Source organism: Lacerta agilis, chromosome Z (assembly GCF_009819535.1).
Source record: "Lacerta agilis isolate rLacAgi1 chromosome Z, rLacAgi1.pri, whole genome shotgun sequence".
In the NCBI taxonomy this organism is placed as follows: Eukaryota; Metazoa; Chordata; class Lepidosauria; order Squamata; family Lacertidae; genus Lacerta; species Lacerta agilis.
In genome coordinates, this window is record NC_046331.1 from 6,239,290 (window position 1) to 6,263,436 (window position 24,147).

Consider the following 24,147-nt stretch of genomic DNA (forward strand, 5'->3'; position numbering starts at 1 on the left):
AGGGTCTTGATGGACCACAAGGTTAAAATGAGTCTACAGTGTGATGCTGCAGCAAAAAAAGCTAATGCTGTTCTAGGCTGTATCAACAAAATCAGTGTTCAGATCAAGCCAAGTAATAGTCCCACTCTATTCTGCCTTGGTCAGACTGGAATACTGTGTCCAATTTGAGAAGGATGTTGACAATCTGAAACGTGTGCAGAGGAGGGCAACCAAGATGATCAAGGGTCTGGAAACCAAGCCTTATGAGAAATGGTTGAAGGAGCTGGGCATGATTAGCCTTGATAAGAGGAGACTGAGAGGAAATATGATAGCCATCTTCAAATATCTTAAGGGCTGTCACAATGTCACATAGAAGAGGGAACAAGTTAGTTTTTTCCCTGCTCCGGAGGGTAGGAGTCAAACCAAAGAAAGGAGATTCCAACTAAACATCAGGAAGAACTTTCTGACATTAAGAGCTGTTCAACAGTGGAATAGTGTCCTTGGGAGGTTGCAGATTCTCCTCTTTGAAGTTTAAGCAGAGATTGGATGGCCACCTATCATGGATGTGATAGTTGAGATTGTGCATTGCAGGGAAGAAGAAGAAGAGTTTGGATTGATATCCCGGTTTTCACTACCCGAAGGAGTCTCAAAGCGGCTAACATTCTCTTTCCCTTCCTCCCCTACAACAAACACTCTGTGAGGTGAGTGGGGCTGAGAGACTTCAGAGAAGTGTGACTAGCCCAAGATCACCCAGCAGCTGCATGTGGAGGAGCGGAGATGCGAACCCGGCTCACCAGATACGAGTATACCGCTCTTAACCACTACACCACACTGGGAGTTGGGGTCCCTCCGAATCCCCTTCAAACTCTACAGTTCTATGATTCTATGAAAGATGGTAGCAAACACCTTAAATGCGTAAAATATATTTCACAGCCAGAAATTTAGAGAAAACCATCAATTAAAGCTCTCTTCCCCACCATTGAACTGACTAAATAACAGATGTAGTACAGAGCTGCTAGCAAGCTGAATGGAAAGCAATTAGAGTCGGAATCTGGAGACCAAATCTTCTAATTAAAATTGCATAGGTTCTTCACTGAACAGGATGAGTCCAGAATAAGTATCACAAGAGCATTGCCGGACAATATAGTGTTTATATCAACTGTCATGTGGAAACACAGTTTTAATTCTGCTACCAAACAATTTTGGAAAAGCTGGGCTTCACGCTCTGCTCTAAAAGACTAAGTGGAAATTACCTCAGACATTTTTCTGCTTTCTTATTCAGGTTTGAAGAAGTTATTATGATTGTATATGGACAAGCTAGGTGCCCCAAATCTGCTGAAAACGAACATTAATGCTAGCTATCCATCATGCATGCATGTATGCAATTGGTGTACTGTATTAATATAATTAGTTGTTAGGTTTGGATCAGAATACCTAAATATTGCCTCACCATTGTATACTCAATGATCACTGAGCTCTTCAGGAGTGAGGCTCTCCAGATTCTACCACATCAAGAAATCCATTCCATTGATATAGGAATCATGCCTTAAGTGTGGTGGCCCCAACCCTTTGAAACTGCCTCCCATTACATATCAGACAAGCACTGTCTTATCTTTCTGAACTTGCTTTCCAACCTTGATTTTCATCTAGGTCCCAAAGCAGCTTATGATGATAAAAATAAACAACACAGGCAATTAAAAATGCAACAATTTAACCTCAACAATTTAAAACCCCAATAATTCAAAAGCAGACAGTTTAAAACCTTTAACTGGAGGGTGTTTGTTTGTTTTTAATCCCCTGTCTGAAATTGGTTTCATAGATGAATTTATCTGAATTGTTTCATGTATATGAAATTGCTTTGCATATGCTTTTTTTTTTGCTGAAATTTTACTGTTAAATCTCTCTGAGACATTTATAGGAAGAGATTCACAGGTGGGCAAATAGATAAAATATATAAATAACCACTTCTCTCCAACAGTTTCACAAAGTGACAGTGGAGGCTGGTCCATTAGATCAAATGGGGCGCTGCCCACCAACCTGAGCCAGCCTCCACCTACCTGCCTTCTCACATATATGAGGCATGGCCCCGCCTGTCAACTTCCTGCTCCACTTCTATCTCAGTGTTTGTTCCTTCAAGAGGAAGGAGAATGGGGCCAAAACTAGAATTAATTGGCTCCATCTGCTCATGTGCCTGAATCAACCTGCCGTAGGTCCCTCTGCCTTCCACTCTCTCCATCCCAGTGGATTACCAGCCACCATCTGTGATGTTCAGATTCTAGCTAAAGTACAGCAGCAGAAAGTTCGACCAACTTTTCCCAGTCCCATGAAAGGAGGGTTCTTAAAATATTTAGAGAATGCTCATTTATTTACTTTATTCATTGTTTCGTTAATAGTGTTATATAGATTGTAATTGTTTTACTGATGATTTGTTAAATATTCTATATGATTTATGCTGTTTCGTGACATTCTAATATATTATTTATTCTTTGTAAGCCATTTTGCAATTTTTTTTGAATGAAAAGCAGCATAGAAATATTATAAATGAAATCGTTTATCTTATTAAATTTATATGCCACTTGATTGAGGGGGGGACCTCTAAGACAGGGGCTGGCAAGGCTTACCTTGCCTGGGCTGGTTCACTGCTGTGGGGCCCCCTCCGTCACCTGCATCTGTGCAGATGTGATTTCTAGTGCCGCTAAAGGAAGTCCCCGCGCTGCGCTGCGCTGGTTTAGCGCAGTGTGCGGGGACTGGCCAAGCGGGCGGCTTGGTTCAGGGGTGGCTCGTGGGCTGGTAAAATGACCCCTGTGGGCCGCTTGTGGCCCATGGGCCTTAGGTTGCTGGCCCCTGCTCTAAGATGTTTACAAAGGATGAAACAGTAGCATCAAAAATAATAATAATAATAATTCACAACCATATTTAAAACATACAAAAGTAAAAATATCCGGGTCACTCTGAAATAATGGCTTTTATGAAAGTGCAATCAGGACTTCTATTTCATCCTATGGTGAAGGGCAACAGCCAAACAGGCAGAAGGGGTTCTTACCAAGGTCATGGCTCTGGTCTTTGGTGTCAACCAGTTGAACAGAAATGGTCTCCTGCTGATCGAGATCTTCGGTCCCATCTGCAACCAAGTGGATTATAACGGCGGCGGCAACCATTGGTTGTGAAAAGGAAGCCTGGAGAGAAGAAGGAAGAGGAACACCAAGATACAGGACTTGCTGGTTTCCTGTGTGGCTCCTCTTGAAGAAAAACAATTGCTGGCTGACACTTAAAAGTGTATATAGGGGTGGATTATAGTCAGTGGGAGAGAACATGGTAGGCATGTTGGATCAGGCCAATGGCCCATGTAATCCAACGTCCTGTTCTTGGTCAAGCAGATCTCTCTGGGGAACCTGCAAGCATGAGAGCACTCTCCCTTCTGTAGCTTCCTGCAACTGGTTTCCAGAAGCATCACTGCTAGGAGCCATCAATAGTTCTCTCCTCCTCCAAGAATTTGTCTAATCCCCTTTTAAATTCACCCAAGTTGGTGGCTATCCTTGTCTCTGATAGGAGTGAGTTCTATTGTGTAACTATGCACTGTGTGAATAAGTTCTTTCTTTTAATAGTTCCTAGGACTAGGTTTTCTTTGTCTATTTATAAAAAGCAATTGCATATCACCCTCCCACAAAGCAACGGGGTGGTGTGCAGCAATGTAAAAGCAATCAATCAAACAAAACATTTATAAGCAATATAGAACCATCATTAAAATGAATGGCAACCCCAGAAAACTGTAAACTTCTGAATAAGCCTGTCAGCAGGACCGGTGCTAGGGTTTCTTGCGCCCTAGGCAGACCACCTTCTGGCGCCCCCCGCTGCCCGCCCCCACCAAAGCCTGCTTTAGCGGGAGGTGAGGGGTGGTGGAGAGGCAAGCATCAGTTTCTCCACTGTAGTGGAGAAGCTGCTGCTCGCCCGCCCCGCGCCCCGCCAAAGCCTGCTTTAGCGGGAGCCGGGGGGTGGTGGAGAGGCAAGCAGCACCTCTCCGCTACAGCGGAGAAGCTACTGCTTGCCCGCCCCGCCCAAGCCTGGCCAGCGCCCCCTCCATTTTGGCGCCCTAGGCAACTGCCTAGTTCGCCTTAATGGATGCGCCGGCCCTGCCTGTCAGCATTAGCAACACAACAAAAGTCTTCAAGAGATGCCTGAAAATCAAAGTGAGGATGCCTGCTGAGTTTCTGTTGGGAGAGAGTTCCACAGCATGGACTGGTGACACCAAATGCCCAAATTCTGGTTAAGGCCAGAACTTCTCTGGAAGACCTCAGTGATCAAGCTGGGCCATATGGGCTCAGGTTGTCTTTAAGGTAATATGAACCCCATTTGCTCATGTTCAGTCCTTGCCATCTCAGGATAATCTGCCTTCGTTACAAACGAGAAATATGCGTATTTCTTAGAGGGGGGTAATTCTAATAATGTTTTTATTGAAAATATGTTGTTTCTTCTTGACCAGCGAACTGCCAAAGTGTGCCTTAACTAAGGGGGAATGCTTTATAGCTGACAGGGAAATGAATTATTTTCTCCTCCCTCTTTCATCTCCTCTTCCTCTCTTTTTCCATCTTCCTTTCTTTGTTATGAAGAATGCAAGAAGAGTTCTGCTGGATCAGGCCAGAGACCCATCTACTCCAGCACCCAGGTTTCACAGTGGACAACCAGCTGCATCATCACCACAAAAACAACTCTCCCAGCTAACTTGTAATTGCCAACAACATTAGTGATGTCTGAGGCCAATGGGTTGTTGATTTATGACACATGGGGATAATAGATGCATTATGAACATGACAATGCTTGGACTAAAGTATGTTGTTCCACCCATAGAGAAACTGTTTCTGGGAGGAAGAAAGGGCACAGGGAAAGAAAAGACATGTGTATGTAATGAGTGTGCGGGATGGAAGAAAAATTAGTTTTGGTTCAGATTTTACTGTAAACCCTACCCACATGCAATTTTTAAAACAATATGTGAAATGACAGACAAGTTGTCCTTCAAAATTTGCACTTCCCAGGATTCTGGGATATAGTTCCTCAGCCCAATAAAGTACCGGTACCACAGGAAAAAAAAGTGCATAAAATGTATTTGTTGGAGAAATAGCACCTATGGTGTATTTATACCACTTGATGTAAATTGAACCACAAAGTTACATTGTGTGCCATAAAGCAGTATACATTATGGTTTACAGAGGCACTATACCAGTGACAATTGGTGGCAAAGATGAGCACATCAGGCAAAATTGCTCACAACGATGTTATTTTAGGAGAAATTTGCAAATATACGTAGGTGAATTTCATGAAGGCTTCTTTTTTTAAAATGAAATGATGCAGAAATGTAGAAATAGAACAAGCATGGAAAAAATGAGGAATCAATATGTATCAACCGCCCCCCCCCCCCCTTTTGGACTTTGTATCTGTTTGTAACTTGGAAAATTTACAAACCTTCAATGAATAGTCTCTCTCTCTCTCTCTCTCTCTCTCTCTCTCTCTCTCTCTCTCTCTCTCCACCCCCCACCTCACGCAATCATCTTACCTTGAGCCAGAAAATAGTCTGGGTGTTGTTGGCAGTGCATGGGTACCAAGCATACTGAGACATCCATCACTGAAGTCATTCGCTTTGGTTCGGCACACCTAAGAGAAAAGAAGAAGGAGAATCAGCGTGAAGTCCAACTGAGCTCTATAAAAAGTCATGGTAAAGTCTATAAAATTCATGAGTAGCCAAGTGGGCGCCCTTCAGACATTGGGGACAACAACTCCATCAGTCCCAGTCAAAATAGCCAATGGTCAGGCATAATGGGAGCTGTAGCCCAAAGCATCTGGAGCCCATCAGATTGTCTTCTTTAAACAGATAAGTTCTTTAAATATTTCTTGGTTAATATTTGTTGGGGGAATAAGACAATTAAACTAAAGCTGGTTATCACAGAATCTTAAAGTTGGAAGGGGCCCCAAGGGTCATCTATCCAACCCCCTGCAATGCAGGAATCTCAACTAAAGCACCCATGACAGATGACCATCTAACCTCTGCTTAAAAACCTACAAGGAAAGAGAGTCACCACCTTCTGAGGGAGAACGTTCACTGTCGAACGGCTCTTATTCTCAGAAAGTTATTTCTGATGTTTATGGAGATTATGGAGGAATGATTTGCAAAACAATTGCACAAAGCATCTCTCAAGCACAAAACAATAAAAATGGAGCCAGTGTGGTGTAGTGGATAGATTGCCGGGCTGTGAGTTAGTGAGCTCCAGGTTCAAATCTCCATTTGGACATGAAACTCACTAGGGACCTTTGGCCAGTCATTATTCTCTCAGTCTAACCTACCTGAAAGGCTGTGGTGAGGATAAATAGAGTAGGAATGGAAAATCATATACACTGCATTGAGATGTGTAAGGGTCCTCGGTTAGTTGCTCATGAGTAAATAAGCAGGCAAAACTCTGAGTTTTCCTTTAATAGTTTTATTGTGCAAATTATGTACAGTGCAGAGCTAATAAGTTCATGTCTGTATCAAGCGTCATCCGAATCCGGGAATGGCCCCTTCTGGTTCTGACCCCAACAAAAGAGTTTCAGTATACGAAAACCCTGCCTTCCATCCTTTCGTTTCACATCCTCGACACCTTTGGGGAGACGGAAATTGCGTGCCTCCTTCATCGCCCCTTGGGCTAGGGGAGTGCAGAATCTCTCTGGCATCCTCAGAGCCTTGACCCTCCATCCCCTTAGACCCATGCCCTCCTCGCTGGAAGCCTTGCTGCTCCCTCCGCTGCCAGAGAGGTGCTGCTGGTCAGGTGGGGCCAGGGCTCTCTGTAGCATCCTGAGAGCCCTTCCACCACCTTGCGCTGCGCTGGGGACAGTTCCCTGACAAGATGCTTGGAGGAAAAGCATGATATACATGTCATAAACAAACAGAATCACAGAGTGGAAGGTGTTTATCTAGTCCAGCACCCAGCAGATGAAGGAAATCTGCTGCTACGACATTCCTGATAGATGGCCCATTCAGTCTCTCCTCAAAAACCTCTAACCAAGGTGAGTCTACCATCAACAAAGGCAGTCTGTTAACAGTTTATTTACCAGGCAACAGGGGATAAACAAAACAAACAAACAAACAAACATGGACTAGCCATGGTAAATAGGGTGAGTTTGTAGTGAAATGAAGGACGTCTCAGAAGAGACAATGTAAGCCTCCTCTGGTGTTCCTGCCCATGTCCACAGGCCAGGCACCAACATTGACCAAAAGCCAGCATGACCAGTAGTCAGGGATGATGGAGCCCAGCAAGCATGTAGGGAGACCGGTTTTCCTCCTCTGTCCCTCTAGTTGTTGGACTTCAACTCCCAGCAGTCCCAGGAGCCAGCTTGGCTAACCGTCAATGATGGTGGGAGTTACAGTCCAGCAACATCTGGAGGTCCGTGGCTTCCACACCCTTGTCCCAAAGCATTGCCCTCAGCTCCCCTTCAGGCTTCTCCCAGATGTTCTAGCTTTGCAGCTTCTAGCCTTCCTCCTGTATTCTCACACTTTTGTATTAAAGAAAACATGGTAAGCAGAGAAGCTTCCGTGGGGATATTTTCAAGACCGGGGTGATGTTGATGGCAAATGAGTTCCACAGTGGCTCGAGTAAGAATAGTTCCCTTATGTCCAGGAAGGGGAAAAGTCAAAGCAATGCAAAGTAGCGCTCCGCATATTTGGAAACAGAGATGCTGGATTGGCCAAAAGTGAGGTAATGATTTCTCTAATTTGAATCCCCAAAGGCTGAGAGCAAAGGAATCTACGGGCAAAACATAAATCAACTTTAATGGGCTGGAAGAAGTTTTTCAGTTTTGTTTAAAAATAAGGAGGCAGCGGGAGGAAGGAAAAGAAAACCTTGACTGGAACCGAACCTCAACAAGGCTTGCCAGTGGATAGGGTTACATTTTACAACAGTGCAAGACTTTACATAAACTATCTTTGGCATTTGAAATTCATTCCAGCAATTCGACATGTATCATTTTGCAATTCTTTCTTGCATTTTCAGCAGGCTGCCTCTCTTTGGGGAGAATGGATGGTTTCTTTTTTTTCTTTCTTTCTTTCTTTCTTTTTCTTTCTTTCTTTCTTTCTTTCTTAATACCTATCCAGTTAGGGGATTTATCTTACCCACATCTGCAGTTTATATGGCTGACACAAATGGACAGCCTTTCTGGAATTCTATGGACATTGTGGCATAACTTCTCTTCTCTTCTCTTCTCTTCTCTCTTCTCTTCTCTTCGCTTCTCCTCTCCTCTCCTCTCCTCTCCTCCTCCTCTCCTCTCTCTCTCTGAAACCCACTTGGCCCCCAAGAACACAGAGAGGAATGGGAGAGCTGGGGTTTGGCATAGTTCATGTGTCGCTTAATGGATGAGTGAGAAACGATATTAAAAGCTGACCCAAACCTCCACTAAAAACTTGAGCCAAACCCAAAACAAACCATTGTTTGAGGTTCAGGAAAGCTCTGATAATTTAAAATATCTATGTTTTTTATTTTTGCTGCTGCTACTACTCCCCCCCCCACAAAAAATAACCACCTCAGCATTTTTCCTGGGTTCTGTCTGCAACCCAGAAGCAGAAATCCTAAACACAGAGGGGGGAATTTGGTTGGTAGGGCCCTTTTAAGTTCTGTTTCTGGATATGGAAGGCTGTACCATGGGAAGCTACAAGTCAGTGTCATAGCATCTGCCTTGCATGCAGAGGATCCCAAATTCAATTCCCAACATCTCCAGTTAAGACCAGAGGAGACTTCTATCTGAAACCTTAAAGAACTGTTGCCTGTCTTTGTTGGTGTATCATTGCTCTGACTCAGTAGAAGGCAGCTTCCTTTGTTTCTATGATTTGTTACTATTTAATAAGGTCACACCATTTCTTCTGAAAATTGCCTTTTTGTTTGGTCATTGTCTGCCCTTGTAACTTTCAGACAATCTTTCCATTAATGACAAGTCCCAAACCTGAGATAGCCACATTTCATATATGTCTGGTTTAGACATTTCCGGCAGTGATTAGGCAAGCCATTGTTATTAATTGCCAATGTGAGGTATTTAGAACCATCTGACTTATTTAGCATGGAATATTGATTTCTTCGTAACTTCAGTTCTATTCAGGTGTTCTGCTGTGTGTAAAACCAAAACACAAGAAGCAAGAGTGGGTTGGACACACTAATGTCCACCCTTATGTCCACCACTAATGTCCATCCATCTTGTGGAAAGTGGAGGTCAAAAGAACACAAGAAAAGCCCAGCTAGATCAGGCCAACAGCACATCTAGTCTAGTGTCCTGTTCTCAAAGTGAGCACCAGGTACCTGTGGGAAGCCCACCTGCAGAACCTGAGTGCAACAGCACTTACCCTACTTGTGTTCCAAAGCAACTCTGGCAGTGGAGGAAGAACATAGCCAATGTGGCTTGTTGTTGTTCAGTCGTTCGGTTGTGTCCGCTCTTCGTGACCCCATGGACCAGAGCACGCCAGGCACACCTATCCTCCACTGCCTCCCGCAGTTTGGCCAAACACATACAAGTTGCTTCGAGAACACTGTCCAACCATCTCATCCTCTGTCGTCCCCTTCTCCTTGTGCCCTCCATCTTTCCCAACATCAGGGTATTTCCAGGGAGTCTTCCTTCTCATGAGGTGGCCAAAGTACTGGAGCCTCAACTTCAGGATCTGTCCTTCCAGTGAGCACTCAGGGCTGATTTCTTTAAGGATGGATAAGTTTGATCTTTTTTCAGTCCATGGGACTCTCAAGAGTCTCCTCCAGCACCATAATTCAAAAGCATCAATTCTTCGGCGATCAGCCTTCTTTAAGCAGGCATCTTTTAATTTTGTGACTGCTGTCACCATCTGCAGTGATCATGGAGCCCAAGAAAGTAAAATCTCTCACTGCCTCCATTTCTTCCCCTTCTATTTGCCAGGCCAATGTGGCTAGAAGCCAATAATAGGTTTATTCTCCAGATCCACCCTCAAAGCAACTGTAATGCAAGGAAAACCAACAAGGAGCAACCAACTTCATGTTAAGTCAAACATAGGTATTGCCCCAAACCGATATCTCCATTTCAACTGAATACTCATAAGGAGCGCTCTGCTGGGGGAGGCCAATGGCCCATCTAGCCCATCCTGTTCTCGCAGTGCCAGTCAGGTGCCTCTGGGGAACCTACAAGCAAACCCTGAGCACAACAGCACTCTGCTCATCTGAAATTCCCTGGAACTGATTTTTCAGAAGCATAGACATCTGCACAGCTTAATGTTAAAAAAAGAGGAGGGATTGTGGCAATGAGGAAAGAATATGAAGTAGTAATCCTGCTCCCTCAGCTGCCACAACCTGTGGGGAACCAGTGGTAGGGGAGAGGCAAAGTTGTAATGCAGGAAGGAAGCAGAGAGAGATGCAGGCAGAAAAAAACAATGGCTGGTGTGGGTCTGGAACAGATATGCAGCTTCTGCCTGCATCTGTCTTTGGAAGCCGCAGGGGCGGAGGGTAATGGGCTGCAGTGGTAGCAGTAAGTGAGAAGGAGGAAGTCATTCTCTAGGACAGGAAGATGAAGAAACCTTAAACTGTCTTGGCTAGTTTGAGTTAGCTCATTATCTAGTTAATATAAAGATAACAAAAACTGACTGTATCCGTCTGTGCCTGGTTATCAGTAAAGCAAAATTTTGGTATTTTGTATCCCATTTTAATGTTTGTATTTTTAAAGAAAAGTTTAGCTGGTTGTTGTTTTTTTTAAGTTAAGTTTTTAGTTTCTTTAGTTTGTTGGATGAATAAAAACAATCCCCTTTATGATTGAGTATGAGTATATATTCAATTATCGTTTGCCTTAAAAAAGAAATTCACAGGGTGCACACCCTAACAAAATGTGCCGTGCACGCGTGTATATACTGTCTAACAGTGAATAAAGATGATAGCCATCACGGCTCGTAGCCATTGATACCCGTGTCCTCCAAGAATCTGCCCAATCCTTTTTAAGAAAAAAAAATCCACCCAAGAGGGAGCCAAGCCAGTGTGGTGTAGTGGTTAGGAGCGGGACTCGTAATCTGGTGAAGCAGGTTCGATTCCCCACTCCTCCACATGCAGCTGCTGAGTGACCTTGGCTAGTCACACTTCTCTGAAGTCTCTCAGCCCCACTCACCTCACAGAGTGTTTGTTGTGGGGGAGGAAGGGAAAGGAGATTGTTAGCCACTTTGAGACTCCTTCAGGTAGTGATAAAGCGGGATATCAAATCCAAACTCCTCTTCCTCCTCCTCCTCCTCCTCCTCCTCCTCCTCCTCCTCCTTTTCTTTGAGAGAATTCCACAAGACGAGAGCAGCCACAGAAAAGGCTCATCTACCACCAACAACCATGGTTTTGATGTTGTTTGGGTCATGTGAAGGTGCTCAAAATTAAAATATCACCTCCCAATTGCCCTAGCACTGATCAAAATACTGAAAAACCAGGGACACTGAAATACTGGAAACGCAAACCTTCCCGGGTAGGGATGGGTGAGGAATCTGCTGAGCTCAGCTTCCAAAGTTGGTCGCATCTAACCTAGTTCTACTCAGAGGGTGCTCACCGACATCTAAAGGTCTAAATTAGACTTGTCCATTAACTAAAATGGGTCTACTCTGAGTAGGACTAACATTGGCCACAACCTATAAATGGGATGCCATCTTGCTGATTTCCACCCTCCTCATCTTTGATGGTGGAAAACCCCAGTTGTGGTCCAGGAACCAGCCTATAAGTCATTAAGATAATAACATATATTAAAATAGTTGCTTGGAACCATGGGGATGTTTCTTGTTAACTTGGTACAGGGTCACCAGGGTATTTAATCAGCCCTGAAGCATGCAAAGCAACCTTGAAGAGACAAGTATCCCTATCTGTTGTCAAAAATTCTCTGAATGTAGAGTTGAAAAAGCTGTTTACTGCAAGAGTCTCTCTCTCTCTCTCTCTCCATGAAATGATTGCATGTTATGCTTAGGTCAGGACATGAGTACAATTGCCCACTTATAATTGCCAGCAACCAGTATTCAGAACCATGCTGCCTCTGACAGCGGAGGGAGAATATAGCCAGGAATAATGCTATGGCCATTGATAGCCTCATATTTATATAACATGTTTATTAGAATGGGCCTTTTTGTGGTGGCCCCCCACTTATGAAATGCTCTCTGCAGGGAGGCTCACCTGGCACCATTGTTACATATCTTTAGGCACCAGGCAAAAACATCACTCTTCTCCCAGGCCTTTGGCTAATTAAACAATCAATGGTACAACAAACAGACAAACAAACAAACAGCAAGAATGCCATAAATACTGTTACCTATCTTAGATGTTCTCAGAACATTTTTACTGAAGCATTACCTACACTTACAAGAGAAGTGAGCACTTGTTTATCTAAGGGTAAAAATACAGCCAAACTGCGAGAGGCAGTGAAGGATAGGCGTGCCTGGCGTGCTCTGGTCCATGGGGTCACGAAGAGTCGGACACGACTAAACGACTGAACAACAACAACAACAACAACAAATACAGCTGACCACATATGAGGCAGTGGGCAGAACCTAACACTGTGCCAAGGATGCATTCTCTCTTACCCTCTGCTAGGTATTGCCTACACCATATGGCGGCCACTCTCCAGGGTTTCAGACAGCTCTACCTGGAGATGACAGGGATTGAACCTGGGACCTTCTACATGCAAGGTGGATGTTCTGCCACTGAGCTACAGCCCTTGTAGATCATAGAATTGGAGGGGGCACCCATGGTCCTTTAGTCCAACCTTCTGCAGTGAAGGAATCTCAACGCACAGTACCCCATCCAATTTGAAACCATACCAGACCCTGATTAGCACTGCAAAAATGCACTAGCAGTTTTAATGCTGCAACACTTAGGAGTGCCAAATTGGGAGAAGGGTCTCAATTACTCGGGAAGGTTACCATGTGTGGCCCTTTGGACTCCTGGGCAACTAAGCCTCACAGGGTTCTTTCTCCCTACTTGTCCATGTGATGCTGGATGACAAATTTGCCTTCTACTCCTCTCAACTGGAAGCCTCTGCGTCTGTTTTCCTGGCATCTTGTATCAAACTTCTTCCCTCCAAAGCTGCTTTCAATTAGAGGCATCTAACATTGTCTCTGCCTTTTCAGTGGGTTCTAAATCCAGCCCTGTCCTCCTTCCACCCACACACTGTATGTATGTGTGCGAGGCGGGCGGGCGGGCGGGCGTGTGTGTGTGTGTGTGTGTGTGTGGAAAGCAGGAGACAGAGTGAACGAGGGCAGAGAGAGGCACAGATTATGTTTCCAACCCCAGGGGGATGCCATGAGGTTTCCCTTTGACTCACTTAGCCCAGCATTTGCTAATGATAAGGCAACATGTCAACTCTCTCCACTCCCCCCCCCCACACACCCTCCACAAAAAGTAGCTCCTACTCTCTGAGTTTTCTTTCTATCGCCCCCACAGGCCCCAGGAATGTGTCCGGGTGGGGTGCGGGTGAAGAGGGAAAGTGATATAGCAGTCGTGCACAACTCATGCTCTTTCTCCCATTGCCCCCTCCCCATTGCCCCCGACTTGCGTGGGGCCAATTCCAATGCAAATGTGACTTCATGCCTGGGGTGGGGCTGGGGGTGTGTGACAATATGTACACGTCTCAAAATGTTAACAGTAGACCATACAGCTGATGTACATCTTGCAGGAAATAGATGCACAAATAAATAAGCAGGCAAGCTTCCATTCTAGCCTGCAACATGTGTGTTCTGCAAGCACACCTAGCCTGCGCATGAGTTGAGGTGAAGCAGCTACCTAAGGCTGCAGAGGTGCCCAAGGCAGCACCCTGCCCACCCCACCACTTCTGCCACTGGAGGAATGCCTCCCCCCCTTCAAGTTCTGTGAGAGGGAGGCATTCCAGTGCTGAGTGTTGCTGCTTGTCTTCCTCGCCCCTGTGGAAGACTTAGGAATGGGCAGATCTGTCAGTTCTAATTTCTTGTTTCTCTTTCTCTCTTTCCTTTTCTTTTTGCAATCATTTATTCCGGTCTCCACATTACTGCAGCCAAAAATAAAATAAAATAAATATCCTGAAGATTACCAGCACTTTGAGTGCACATTTCTCTTAACAAACACATTTTTGTTTGCTGCTATGACAAAGATACCCAATTTTGCAAAGCGTTGTCCTTAATACAATGCATAGGAGCCAACTCCTAGGGGCTATAGCCCCCACAACAAAGTATTTGAGGGAGCCGAGTCCCCTCAAAGCTAAGGGGTATTCCCATTCAAATGGTGTGGGTGCACTGTGTCGTGTGATCGATTACCTGGGCCCCCACAATTTTTTATTGTAGTTGGCACCTCTGATACAATGCATTTCTGCATGATAATTTCATCTAGTCCAACCCCATGCAATGCAGGAATAACGGCTGACGAACTTGTGGCAGATGACCATCCAACCTCTGCTTAAATGCCTCCAATGAAGGAGAGTCTACCACCTTCTGAAGTTGTCCATTCCACTGTCAAACAGCTCTTACCCTCAGAAAGTTCTTCCTCATGTTTAGTTGGAATCTCCTTTCCATTTGAATTGATTGGTTCGGGTCCTACCCTCACAAAACAAGCTTGCCCTACCTTCCATGTGACAGCCCTTCAGATATTTGAAGGTGGCTATCATATCTCCTCTGTCATCTCTTTTCATTTCTATGCACACTTTCCATTAATATACGCATTATTGTTCACATTTCTTGGTTGGAGCACTGCAAAATTCAGAGAAGTGTGAATACTGAAGGCTGGCTACATTTTTGTTTGTTTATTGGTTTGATAACTGTGAATTAGCTGTGGTTTCATTTTTATGAAAATGCAATGCAGTGCTCCAACCAAGAAATGTGAACACATTTCTTGCCAATATCTAATGTGACAAACATCATGTGCAGCGGGACCTTATGTGTTCATGCACAATGCAGTCCCATGGATGTGCTCTGGTGATACCAAGCATGCTTGCCCACCAACTAAGAATTTCAAGGGAACAGCTTTGGCTCAGTGGCACAGCACCTGCTTTGCATGCAGAAGGTCCCAAGTTCAATCCCCAGCATTTCTAGGTAGGGTTAAGAAATATTCTCTGCCTGAAACCTTGGAGAGCTGCTGCCAGTCAGTGTAGATAATACTGGGTTGGATGGACCAATGGTCTGAGTCAGTATAAAACAGCATTCTATGTTCCTATATCAAACATACCACCTCAGGACTATTTAATTGCTCATCTTCCAACATTGTGTATGCAATCAAATGCCAACAGTGCCCTTCAGCTCTCTATATTGGACAAACAGGCCAAACCCAAACCCTACACCAAAGGATAAATGGACATAAATCTGATATCAGGAATCACAAGACAGAGAAACCAGTAGGAGGACACTTCAATCTCCCAGGACATTCTATAAAAGATCTCAAAGTAGCTGTCTTAATAGAAAGGAATTTCAGAAATAGACTGGAAAGAGAAGTTGCTGAATTGCAACTAATCACCAAGCTTAAAACCATGGAGAAACCTGGTCTGAACAAAGACATTGGATTCTTATCTCATTATACATGACAAAGCTATCTTTAGCCATCTCACCCCTTGCCTTTCCCTGTAAAACCAATTGCAGTCGTTAACAGTCATCAACAGGTTTTCCACACCTATCAGCTGATCACCCATTCCCACCACCCTTCTGAGTAATACCCCTCCCCACTCCCTCACTATATTTAAGGGTCTGGTGACTTCTGTTTCAGTGTATCTGAAGAAGTGTGCATGCACACGAAAGCTCATACCAAGAAGTTGGTCTCTAAGGTGCTACTGGAAGGAATTTTTCATTTTATTTTGTTTTGACTATGTTCCTATATGTATAGGACAGCACTGTTAACTACTAGAGACGGGACATCTCTGTGAAACTCACATCAACTATTTAGCAAGGCATCTCCCAAAGGCATAATTTTTTTGGGGGGGAGCTTTGTGCTGCTTTTAAGTTACCGCTGTTCCTGCCAACAGCTTTCCTGTTGTTCTTTTCCACTGTGGTGTTTTAATGTCTGCAATGTAATTAGTTTTTATTGTGAATTGAAATCACTGTAAGCTACCCTTGGAATTTATTGAAGTGAGATGGGTGTATGTCCCTGAAATAAACAAACGGCTGAAGATAAACTGGAAGCAGAGATTTACCAAGGACAGGGAGTAGAAAATAGGGGCTGCCCATAGTAAATAAGACTACCTGATAAATAAAGATGGGGAGAAATATAATTTCCATTCAAAGGCAACCCTACTTAATTCACAGTTTCATAGGAAATTGCTTTGGGGGGAAATGTACATTAGAATAAATTCAGGCTAAAATGTTGGTGAGGACAAAAAAAAAAAAAGAATTAGCAAACTGATGTGCAAATATTGAGAATTTAATACTGGGAGATTGAAAAACTGAGAGAAACTGAAATTGAAACTGAACCATGTCCCTAAACTATCCCTAACTGGATCATGTGAATTTTAAGCTGGCTTCAACTGAGAACATTCTGGATGTCCTTCAAGTGTGCAGCTCAATCTGTCAACCAACTTGACAGACAATCCTTGCCAAGCCATCCCAAATGGGGAGTGAGCAAGTCTCTTAGCTCAAGCAATTTAAAGGGATGGGGAATAAATACAAGTCTCATTGTGACTGCTAACTTTTGGGGGGAAGCATTTACCTGCAATGCTAGAAAGAAAACAAACAAACACCCCAATTATTGATCCACACAGATACTGAGCGCTTCCAGTCTGTTGCTATTTTCAGGTGGGAGTCAATCACATGCCAGCAAATTCAATTCACAGAATGAAAGCTGATTTGTCATTCTGGTGCAACTAGTCTGCTCCCCTCCCCCTCCCCCATATCAGACTTTTTGCAGTAAGAAAAGTGATAAGGGAATGTAATGGATCACAGTTGCTTGATGGAACCTCAGATGACCTCCCCACAAACAAATCACAATGAAAGCACAATAAATAGCCAGTCTTGTCTGACCTCCCTACAAAGTTTGTGTAAATAAATCAGGATGAATGCTCAATAAGCAGGTCATCTGGAGGCGACTGCTGTGGCTCAGCCAAAAGGAACCAATGGGCTAATTTTATATGGAGTTCCACTCCTCCTTTGTCCAAGAGCAACTACGTAGACTTCAGTTTCACCAGTGTAATCCTATGTATGATTACTCAGCAGTGGGTCCCTGTGTATTCAACAGGGCTTAGTCCCAGGATACAGCCTAAAGAAGTTGATTTGGTGCAAAGATTTGGAAACCATCCTGCCTCCTGCGCAGTATTATGAACAAGGTCATCCTGTTCAGCTACTGAGCCAATTCTCTGAGCCAACACGTTCTCTTTGACTCTGGTCCTGAGGATGACATCAGCAGCTCACAAGCAAATGTGAAATCATATGCAGCTTGCCAAACAAAGAGTGACCCATGGAAAGTTACTTTTTTTTTAGGAGTCAACTCTGCCACTGTACAATCTATGAGCAGATTGTCACTTGCCCTGTGCCTTTACTATATTCTGTGTGTTCACTGGGCCCTGCATTCGGTTCCTCTTGATTTCTGGCTTTCTAATAATGAGTCCCAGCATTGGAGAATGCACCAGTTTGCTGCAGATTTCAGTTCATATGAATCTTAATTATTGTCCCTGCACATGCAGATTTGGCTTAAACATGGTAGAACATATTAGCAACTGCTGGAAACAAGTTATTGGACTATTCAGGGATGGGAAAACTGGGACCCTCCAGATGTTGCTGGACTAGAACTCCCCTCATCTTTGACCATTAGCCATGCTGACTGAGGCTGATGGGAATTTGTGTCCAACGGCAAGCAAACCTTTCAGCTATGCAGGACCAGACTCTGACAAATGTACTATGCATGACATAGCAATTAAGGATAGTAATTAAGCTCTCCAACTTCCACCAGACCCAGCCAGCATGGCCTGGGGATGATGGGAGGTGGAACTAGGGGTGGAAGAGAATTCCATCAGGGACAGGAGTGGCAATTGCCACAATTCGCTTGTTCATCTGAGGCAAGAAACAGAAATCATGTAAACAAATATTTGCTGCTATTGATTTTCTTTTTAGCCCACGAATATCACACAAATAATTACCTTATTTTCTGTGTTACACATGACATTTCCCTTCTGCTGGAAATTAATTGCGTAATCAATTACATTAATTTATGTAATATTGGACAGCAAGGTTTCAGAAGCTAACAGGAACAGAATGGAAACAGTGCTGGTTGCAATTAACACAGGATGGCAAGGAAGCCACTGCTTCCTTACATGTTCCTCACTGCTGCTGTACTGCCCAAGTCAATGATGGCGAATTTGTGGCTTTCCAGTTGTTGTTGGACTCCAAGTCCCATAAGCTTCAGCCAACATGGTGAACAAGTCAGGGGTGATGGGAGTGGCAATCCAACAATTTCTAGAGGGTTGCTGTGTCTCTATCCCTTTAACAGTTTGGTTTGATCCAAAAGGGCTTATTGTATGCTCCTGTTTTCTAAATCCACTGCAGAGGCCCAGATGGTACTTGGGGAACCGTAAGGTTTGACAAAGATACGCAGGTCAAACAGAAAGTACAAACTTACCCAGTACATGAGGACATTTTGCAATCAGTTGCTATATTTAACATTGGATGTCACAAGGCTACTGTTTATTTAAGCCTGGTACTTTGGAAGGCGAATCTGTTGTGCTCAAAAGAAGTTGTGTCATCTGTTCCCTTTTCCTGCTTGAGATTGCCCTAGTGGGGACCATTCTTGTGAATGAAGTGTAAATAATGGCTTTATTCCACTTGGACAAGCGAGCAGGATCAAGTTTCCATGTACATCCACAAGCTGGCGGATGCCAGCTGAATTGCACACAGCTCCTTGGCAAACAGGGTGAAGCTCTGGAGAAGGAACATCCAACCCTTTGGTCCATTGAGGCAAGGACAGGATGCTTGTGCTCCAACAAAACAAAATGATGTGCTAGATCTCAGCAGCAGAGAATAACAGAGAAAGGAGTTCGAGAGAAGCAAATCACAGTGGCAAATTCCACCTCTCATGGAAGTGAGTGGATTTAAATCAGAGATGGGGAACCTGTGGCCCTTTGGGTGTTTCTGGACTTTACCAACCTGAGGAAGGGCAACTAAAGGAGAGAACCCTTGAAACAGCCTGATGAGGACTGGGCATGTTCAATGGCCATGGAATACTCATAAACAAAGGGTTGGGAACCTCCAGATGTTGCTGTACTTCAGCTCCCTTCAGCTCCAACCAGCATGGCCAATGGTTGTTGTGAGGATGGAACTGGGGAGGAACTGTGCATGCTACCTTGAGCTCCCTGGAATATAAATGTAATAATAAAAAATAACAATGTAGTAATTCACAATGGCACAGGTACTGTAAATGCAGGCGATATCGTCTGGGCACTATCAAACAGGTGGTTATGGCAGTAGCAAAATTGCCATGCCCATAGAGGAGAAAAACATAGTTGACAGCTGAACCCTCCACCAACATCTGCATGCTGGGAAAGGGGTGTTTGACCAAGAGTGGAAGCGCAGGCAGGATATTGACTGAGTGGATTAATGATGGTTGCAAAAGTCCTGCCAGGAAAGCAGCAGTATCTCATTTATGGAAGCTGGATTCAACCACTCTCAACTGAGCCAGGTCCATAATGAAATGCTCTGTTAGCAGGCAACATTAGATGGAGAGAAAACCCCAATTTTCCACCTCCCTGTCCTAGGACCATGGTTGTGACGGATTTCCTATACTCTGATGGTTGCCAGTTTTGGCAATGCTGAAGTCAAGCCCCACATCCACCGGTCTGTCTACCCCATCCTCCCTCCAAAACTTATTGCTGACCTTCCTGTGCCTTCTGGGTCTCCTTGAAGATCCCCTCCCCCAATATTTTCACTGGAGATTCCTGGGCAAGAGGCGTTGGCTGTTGTAAACAGCTGCACAAGCAGCAAATACCAGCGCTGACCACACTTTCTCATTCAAGAAAGGTCAAGAGAACAATTTTTCACTTCAAACAGAGCTGTGTGTCGAAAGAACAGAACTTTCTCATACCCGGTGAGTAATGCCTGAGGAAACCAACAACCATCTTTAATACGTCCAGTATGGTTAATACCCAAATAAAATGCACTGCATAAACTAGAGAGCGAGTTTGACATTCTCTTGTGAGGTGGATTAGATGATAAGTGCATGGGAGGATACAAACTTCCCCTCCTTCTCTGCTCTTATGGACAGTGTGATGAGTTGGAAAAGCGCGGAGCTGAGTGTTAGAAGGTTCGAGACAGATATAGAAAGTACGCCTTCATTCAGTGCATAGTTAAACTATGAAACTCACTCCCACAGGAGGGATTGGTGGCCACCAAAGTTGATGCCAATTGCTGGAAACCACAGGAGGTGAGAGTACTCTTGTGCTCAAATCCTTCTTGTGGGTTTTCCACTGAGGCATCTGATTGGCCACTCTGAGGACTGGATGCTGGACTAGACGGGCCATTGGCCTGATCAAGCAGGCTCCTCTTGTGTTCTTAGAGTACTACTTTAACAATATATGGATGCCCTGTCCCACCAACCTTAATCTGTCCTCAACCAGCTCCTGCCTATCTGCCTTCTTACTTGCAAGCAGTCCAGGGGCTGGCATTGCCTGGCAGCTTCTTCACCCTCAGTCTTAAGTGTTGCCCTTCAGAACTCTGCAGGGGAAGGAGGATGGGGGGAAAGCTAGCATGAGTTAGCTCTGACTGCCATTGGCTCTGGCTCCACCTACCGTTGGGCTCCCTACTGCCTGTCCTAACAGTCCCAATGGGCACCAGCCACCGATGTAAGAATGCTCACAGATGTGCAGCCCTCCAGGAGCCAATGAATGACATTATCAAAGAGTGAACTCTGCCTTCTGCTTCATTCAGTTCTCTACAAACATATGTCTCTGAATCCAAATTCAATGCAGATTTTTGCTTCTCCTTCATGCTCTGGCCAGGTTTATCTTCAAAAAAAACAAAGCAGGTACCTGGCATGGTTACTTGGTGCTTTTCTTTTAAAACAGCTCCTTTTTAAAATTAAAACATTGAGGTGGAGGGAAGCTCCTCGATCGCCACAAAGGTAAATGCCAGCCATCCAGCACTCTGCTCGGTTGGTTGGGAAGCGGGGAGGAAGTGTGGCTTTGCAATTTCCCCAAGGGCTAGCCAATCAGCACTGCACAGCCAGCTGGGAAGTGCAGGCCATAGGGAAGGTGACCGTGACTGCCACAAGGGCAAGCCAATCAGCATTCTTAAAACAGGCTTCTGCTGCAAATAGGAAGAACCAGTTCCTCTTGAGTTGGAATCAACATGAATTTGCAATATGACTAAAACAATTGTTTCAAATGGTGGGGACATAAATAATTCATTTGTTTTTGGAAAGTAGTTCCTTTGCTCTTTTAGGATATAGGGAGACTTATTTGTGAGTAAACATGCATGGCGTTATATTGTATTGTATGAGACAGACAGATAAAGATGAAAGAAAGAAAGAAAGAAAGAAAGAAAGAAAGAAAGAAAGAAAGAAAGAAAGAAGCTGGATGTTTCTGTCTGTGATGGTGTGCCAGCTTGGGAGAGCAAGATATTCTGCTTCTTGTTGAGATCCCTTCTCCTATCTAATTGTCAAACTACATTTCGATGCATGAGACTTTAGAATTAAGCATTTGTTGTGGTTTGATGTGGGTTTTCCTCCCCTCCCCTCTCTGTGAATACCAGGCACAGGGCCTTGTAGTGGTGTGCAAATCAGAAAAAAAACCATACTCCTTTCCACAGCTGTCATTGTAAAAGTGCTGAGTAACGAAACCTCCACCACATAAATACACTCCAGCTCAAGAGGCTAGACCATCCAGCTCAAAGGCTCTCCCTAAAACAGCGGCAAGTCTACTTCCTTTGGCACATGAGCCAGCTTCATCTGCATCCAAGTACAGTTTTCCTGCAACCCAACCCCACAGTCAACAGCCAGAGCTCAGTGGTACAGCATCTGTTCTGCACAAAGTATGTCCCAGGTTCAAAACCCATCATCTCCAGATAGGACTGGGAATGTCTCCAACTCTGGGGCACCCCTGCAAACCATTGTAAACAATATTGATTTAGATAGATCAATGGGCTGACTGGGCATAAAGCAACTTCCTATGTTGTTTTGGGGAAGGGCTGTTGCTCAGAAGGCAGAGCACTTGCTTTGAATGAGGAAGGTTCTCAGTTCAATCCCTGACATCTCTAAGTAGGGCAAGGAGAGAACCCTACCTGAAATCCTGGAGAGCTGCTGCCAGTCAGTGTACACAATACAGAGCTGTTTCACTCGGTCAATTACTGTATTTAAAAAGCAAAAGCAGTACCTGTCAGGGGTGCTCAGAGCACTGAAGACTCAAGAGTGGAAGATGATGTGTTCTGAGTATTCTAGGGCAGGGGTAGAGAACCTGTGTAGCCCTCCAGGTGTTGTTAGACTCCATCAGCCTTGAACCAGCAGGGATGATGGGGCATTGCAATCCAGCAGCATCTGGAGGACCATAGATGTCCTTATCCCTCATTTAAACCCACACTTGCCCCCAATCACACATAACATGAGACAGGAGGGGGAAATCAAAAGGAGAATTTGGATAATGGGAGGGGAATCCTCAAACTCCCATCAGCTCCAGCCAACATGCCCGATGGTCAGAAATGATGAGGTGTTGTAGTCCAGCAACCTCTGGAGGTTGCAGGTTCCCCATCCTTGTTTTAGGAAATGTGCTTTGCATGCAAAATGCCACAGGGTCTGGGAAAGGCCTGCATCTCAGGTCTTTTGGACAGTCAGTGCAGAGTAGGCAAGACAGAGATAAACTGACTGATGGCCTAATCCAGGAGGATGTGTTTCCTATGAAAGGCGATATAAGGTTATAGGAAAGGCTCATTAAAATGGATGGGACACTGACCCACCAACTGCCGAATGCCCTCAGCCAGAACCAACACACTTCCCTTCTTATGTGCAACCAGTCTAGTGGGTGGCTGTGTGTCATGGGTCCCATGGTGCCATCCAGAACAGGTCAAGGCTGGCAGGACCTGTTAGGAAAAGGGGAGGATTCAGGAGCTTGGGGGCAGAGGGCTCAAGCCATACCAAATTCGGGTTATGGTTTCTGCCAAAATCTTTAATGCTCCATGTCAGGTGGATTACATGGCTAGGAAAGCTAATATCTTGATCCAATGAGTGACATGCCCCTGCACCTTACTTTTAAAGAGTAGACTGGTCAGAGCTTTAGCGTGGCAAGCGAGAGGCATCTTTAGGATGGGCAAGCAAATGGGTACTCCTCCAAGTGGGTTTGGCTTGCATGGTCAGTTGGCACTTGTGCTGGCCCAGAACCAAACTTAAGGGTGGCCACTCATAGGCAGGAGGAGGCAGAAGAGGCAGCTCCAGCATGAGTGGAGCCTGACTGGAAGTGTCTAATGGTGCAAGAGCTGGACTCTTCCCCCACATCCTGTTTGGTCCTTCCCCAGGATCCAAATCTGAATTCTCAGGACCCACAGCTGCTCTCTCTGCCAATTCTGAAACCCTTTGGGTGTGGAGCCTGTTCCAATTCACTAGGACCTTCATTGGGATTATCAGACTTTAGCACCTTCTACCCCTCCTCTTGCCTGACTACCCCCATCTCTATGTGGCGCATGATAGCTTTTGCATGGCAATGACCCGCCCTCCCTGTGAGATATAATCAACACGTGACACGTAATATAAGGTTAAATGGGCAGAAAAGGCCCATTGTGGTACTGGCTTAGGCATTGGACCCTAACCGACTATATCCGACCCCAGCCAGTGTGCTGGAACTCTGTGAAGGGTTAACCACCAGTAAGGAGCCCCCATGATGTGTATTGACTAGGAACTCCCCCTGGGGCCACCGATAGGGGCGTGCCTTAGGCCCTAACCTCCTTAGGCTTCGGACAGGGTGACGCCCCCGGAAACCTTTACGGGATGCCCTTTGAATTGTGGGGCAGGTGATGGCACAACCTCCCCTCCACCCTTCTACAGATATATTCCAATGCCTAACCGCCTAACCGGAAGTTGTGACGAATTGCTACGAGGTAGGCGAAAAACCAAATGGCCGGTGCCAATTTGCCAAGTGGAAAAAATTCCTACCAGGCCCCTCAATGGTGACCAACCGAGGTCCATGGCAAGGTCAAGAGAAAACCTAAAGGGTGGGTGGGGAAAACTGATGCAGCTGGGGAGTGGGAACAAAGAGGCAGGTTCCTGGCCACGTTCC

The 24,147-nt window shown here is 44.9% G+C and overlaps 1 protein-coding gene across 1 annotated transcript in view; it reads right to left on the bottom strand.

Annotated features, from left to right (window-relative positions):
- PAPPA (pappalysin 1) overlaps positions 1 to 24,147 on the bottom strand; it is a 249,448-nt gene that overhangs the window by 82,740 nt on the left and 142,561 nt on the right. The window contains 3 exon segments of the mRNA XM_033137308.1: positions 3,023 to 3,155; positions 5,528 to 5,589; positions 5,592 to 5,625. Of these exon segments, the coding sequence (XP_032993199.1) occupies positions 3,023 to 3,155; positions 5,528 to 5,589; positions 5,592 to 5,625 (229 nt within the window).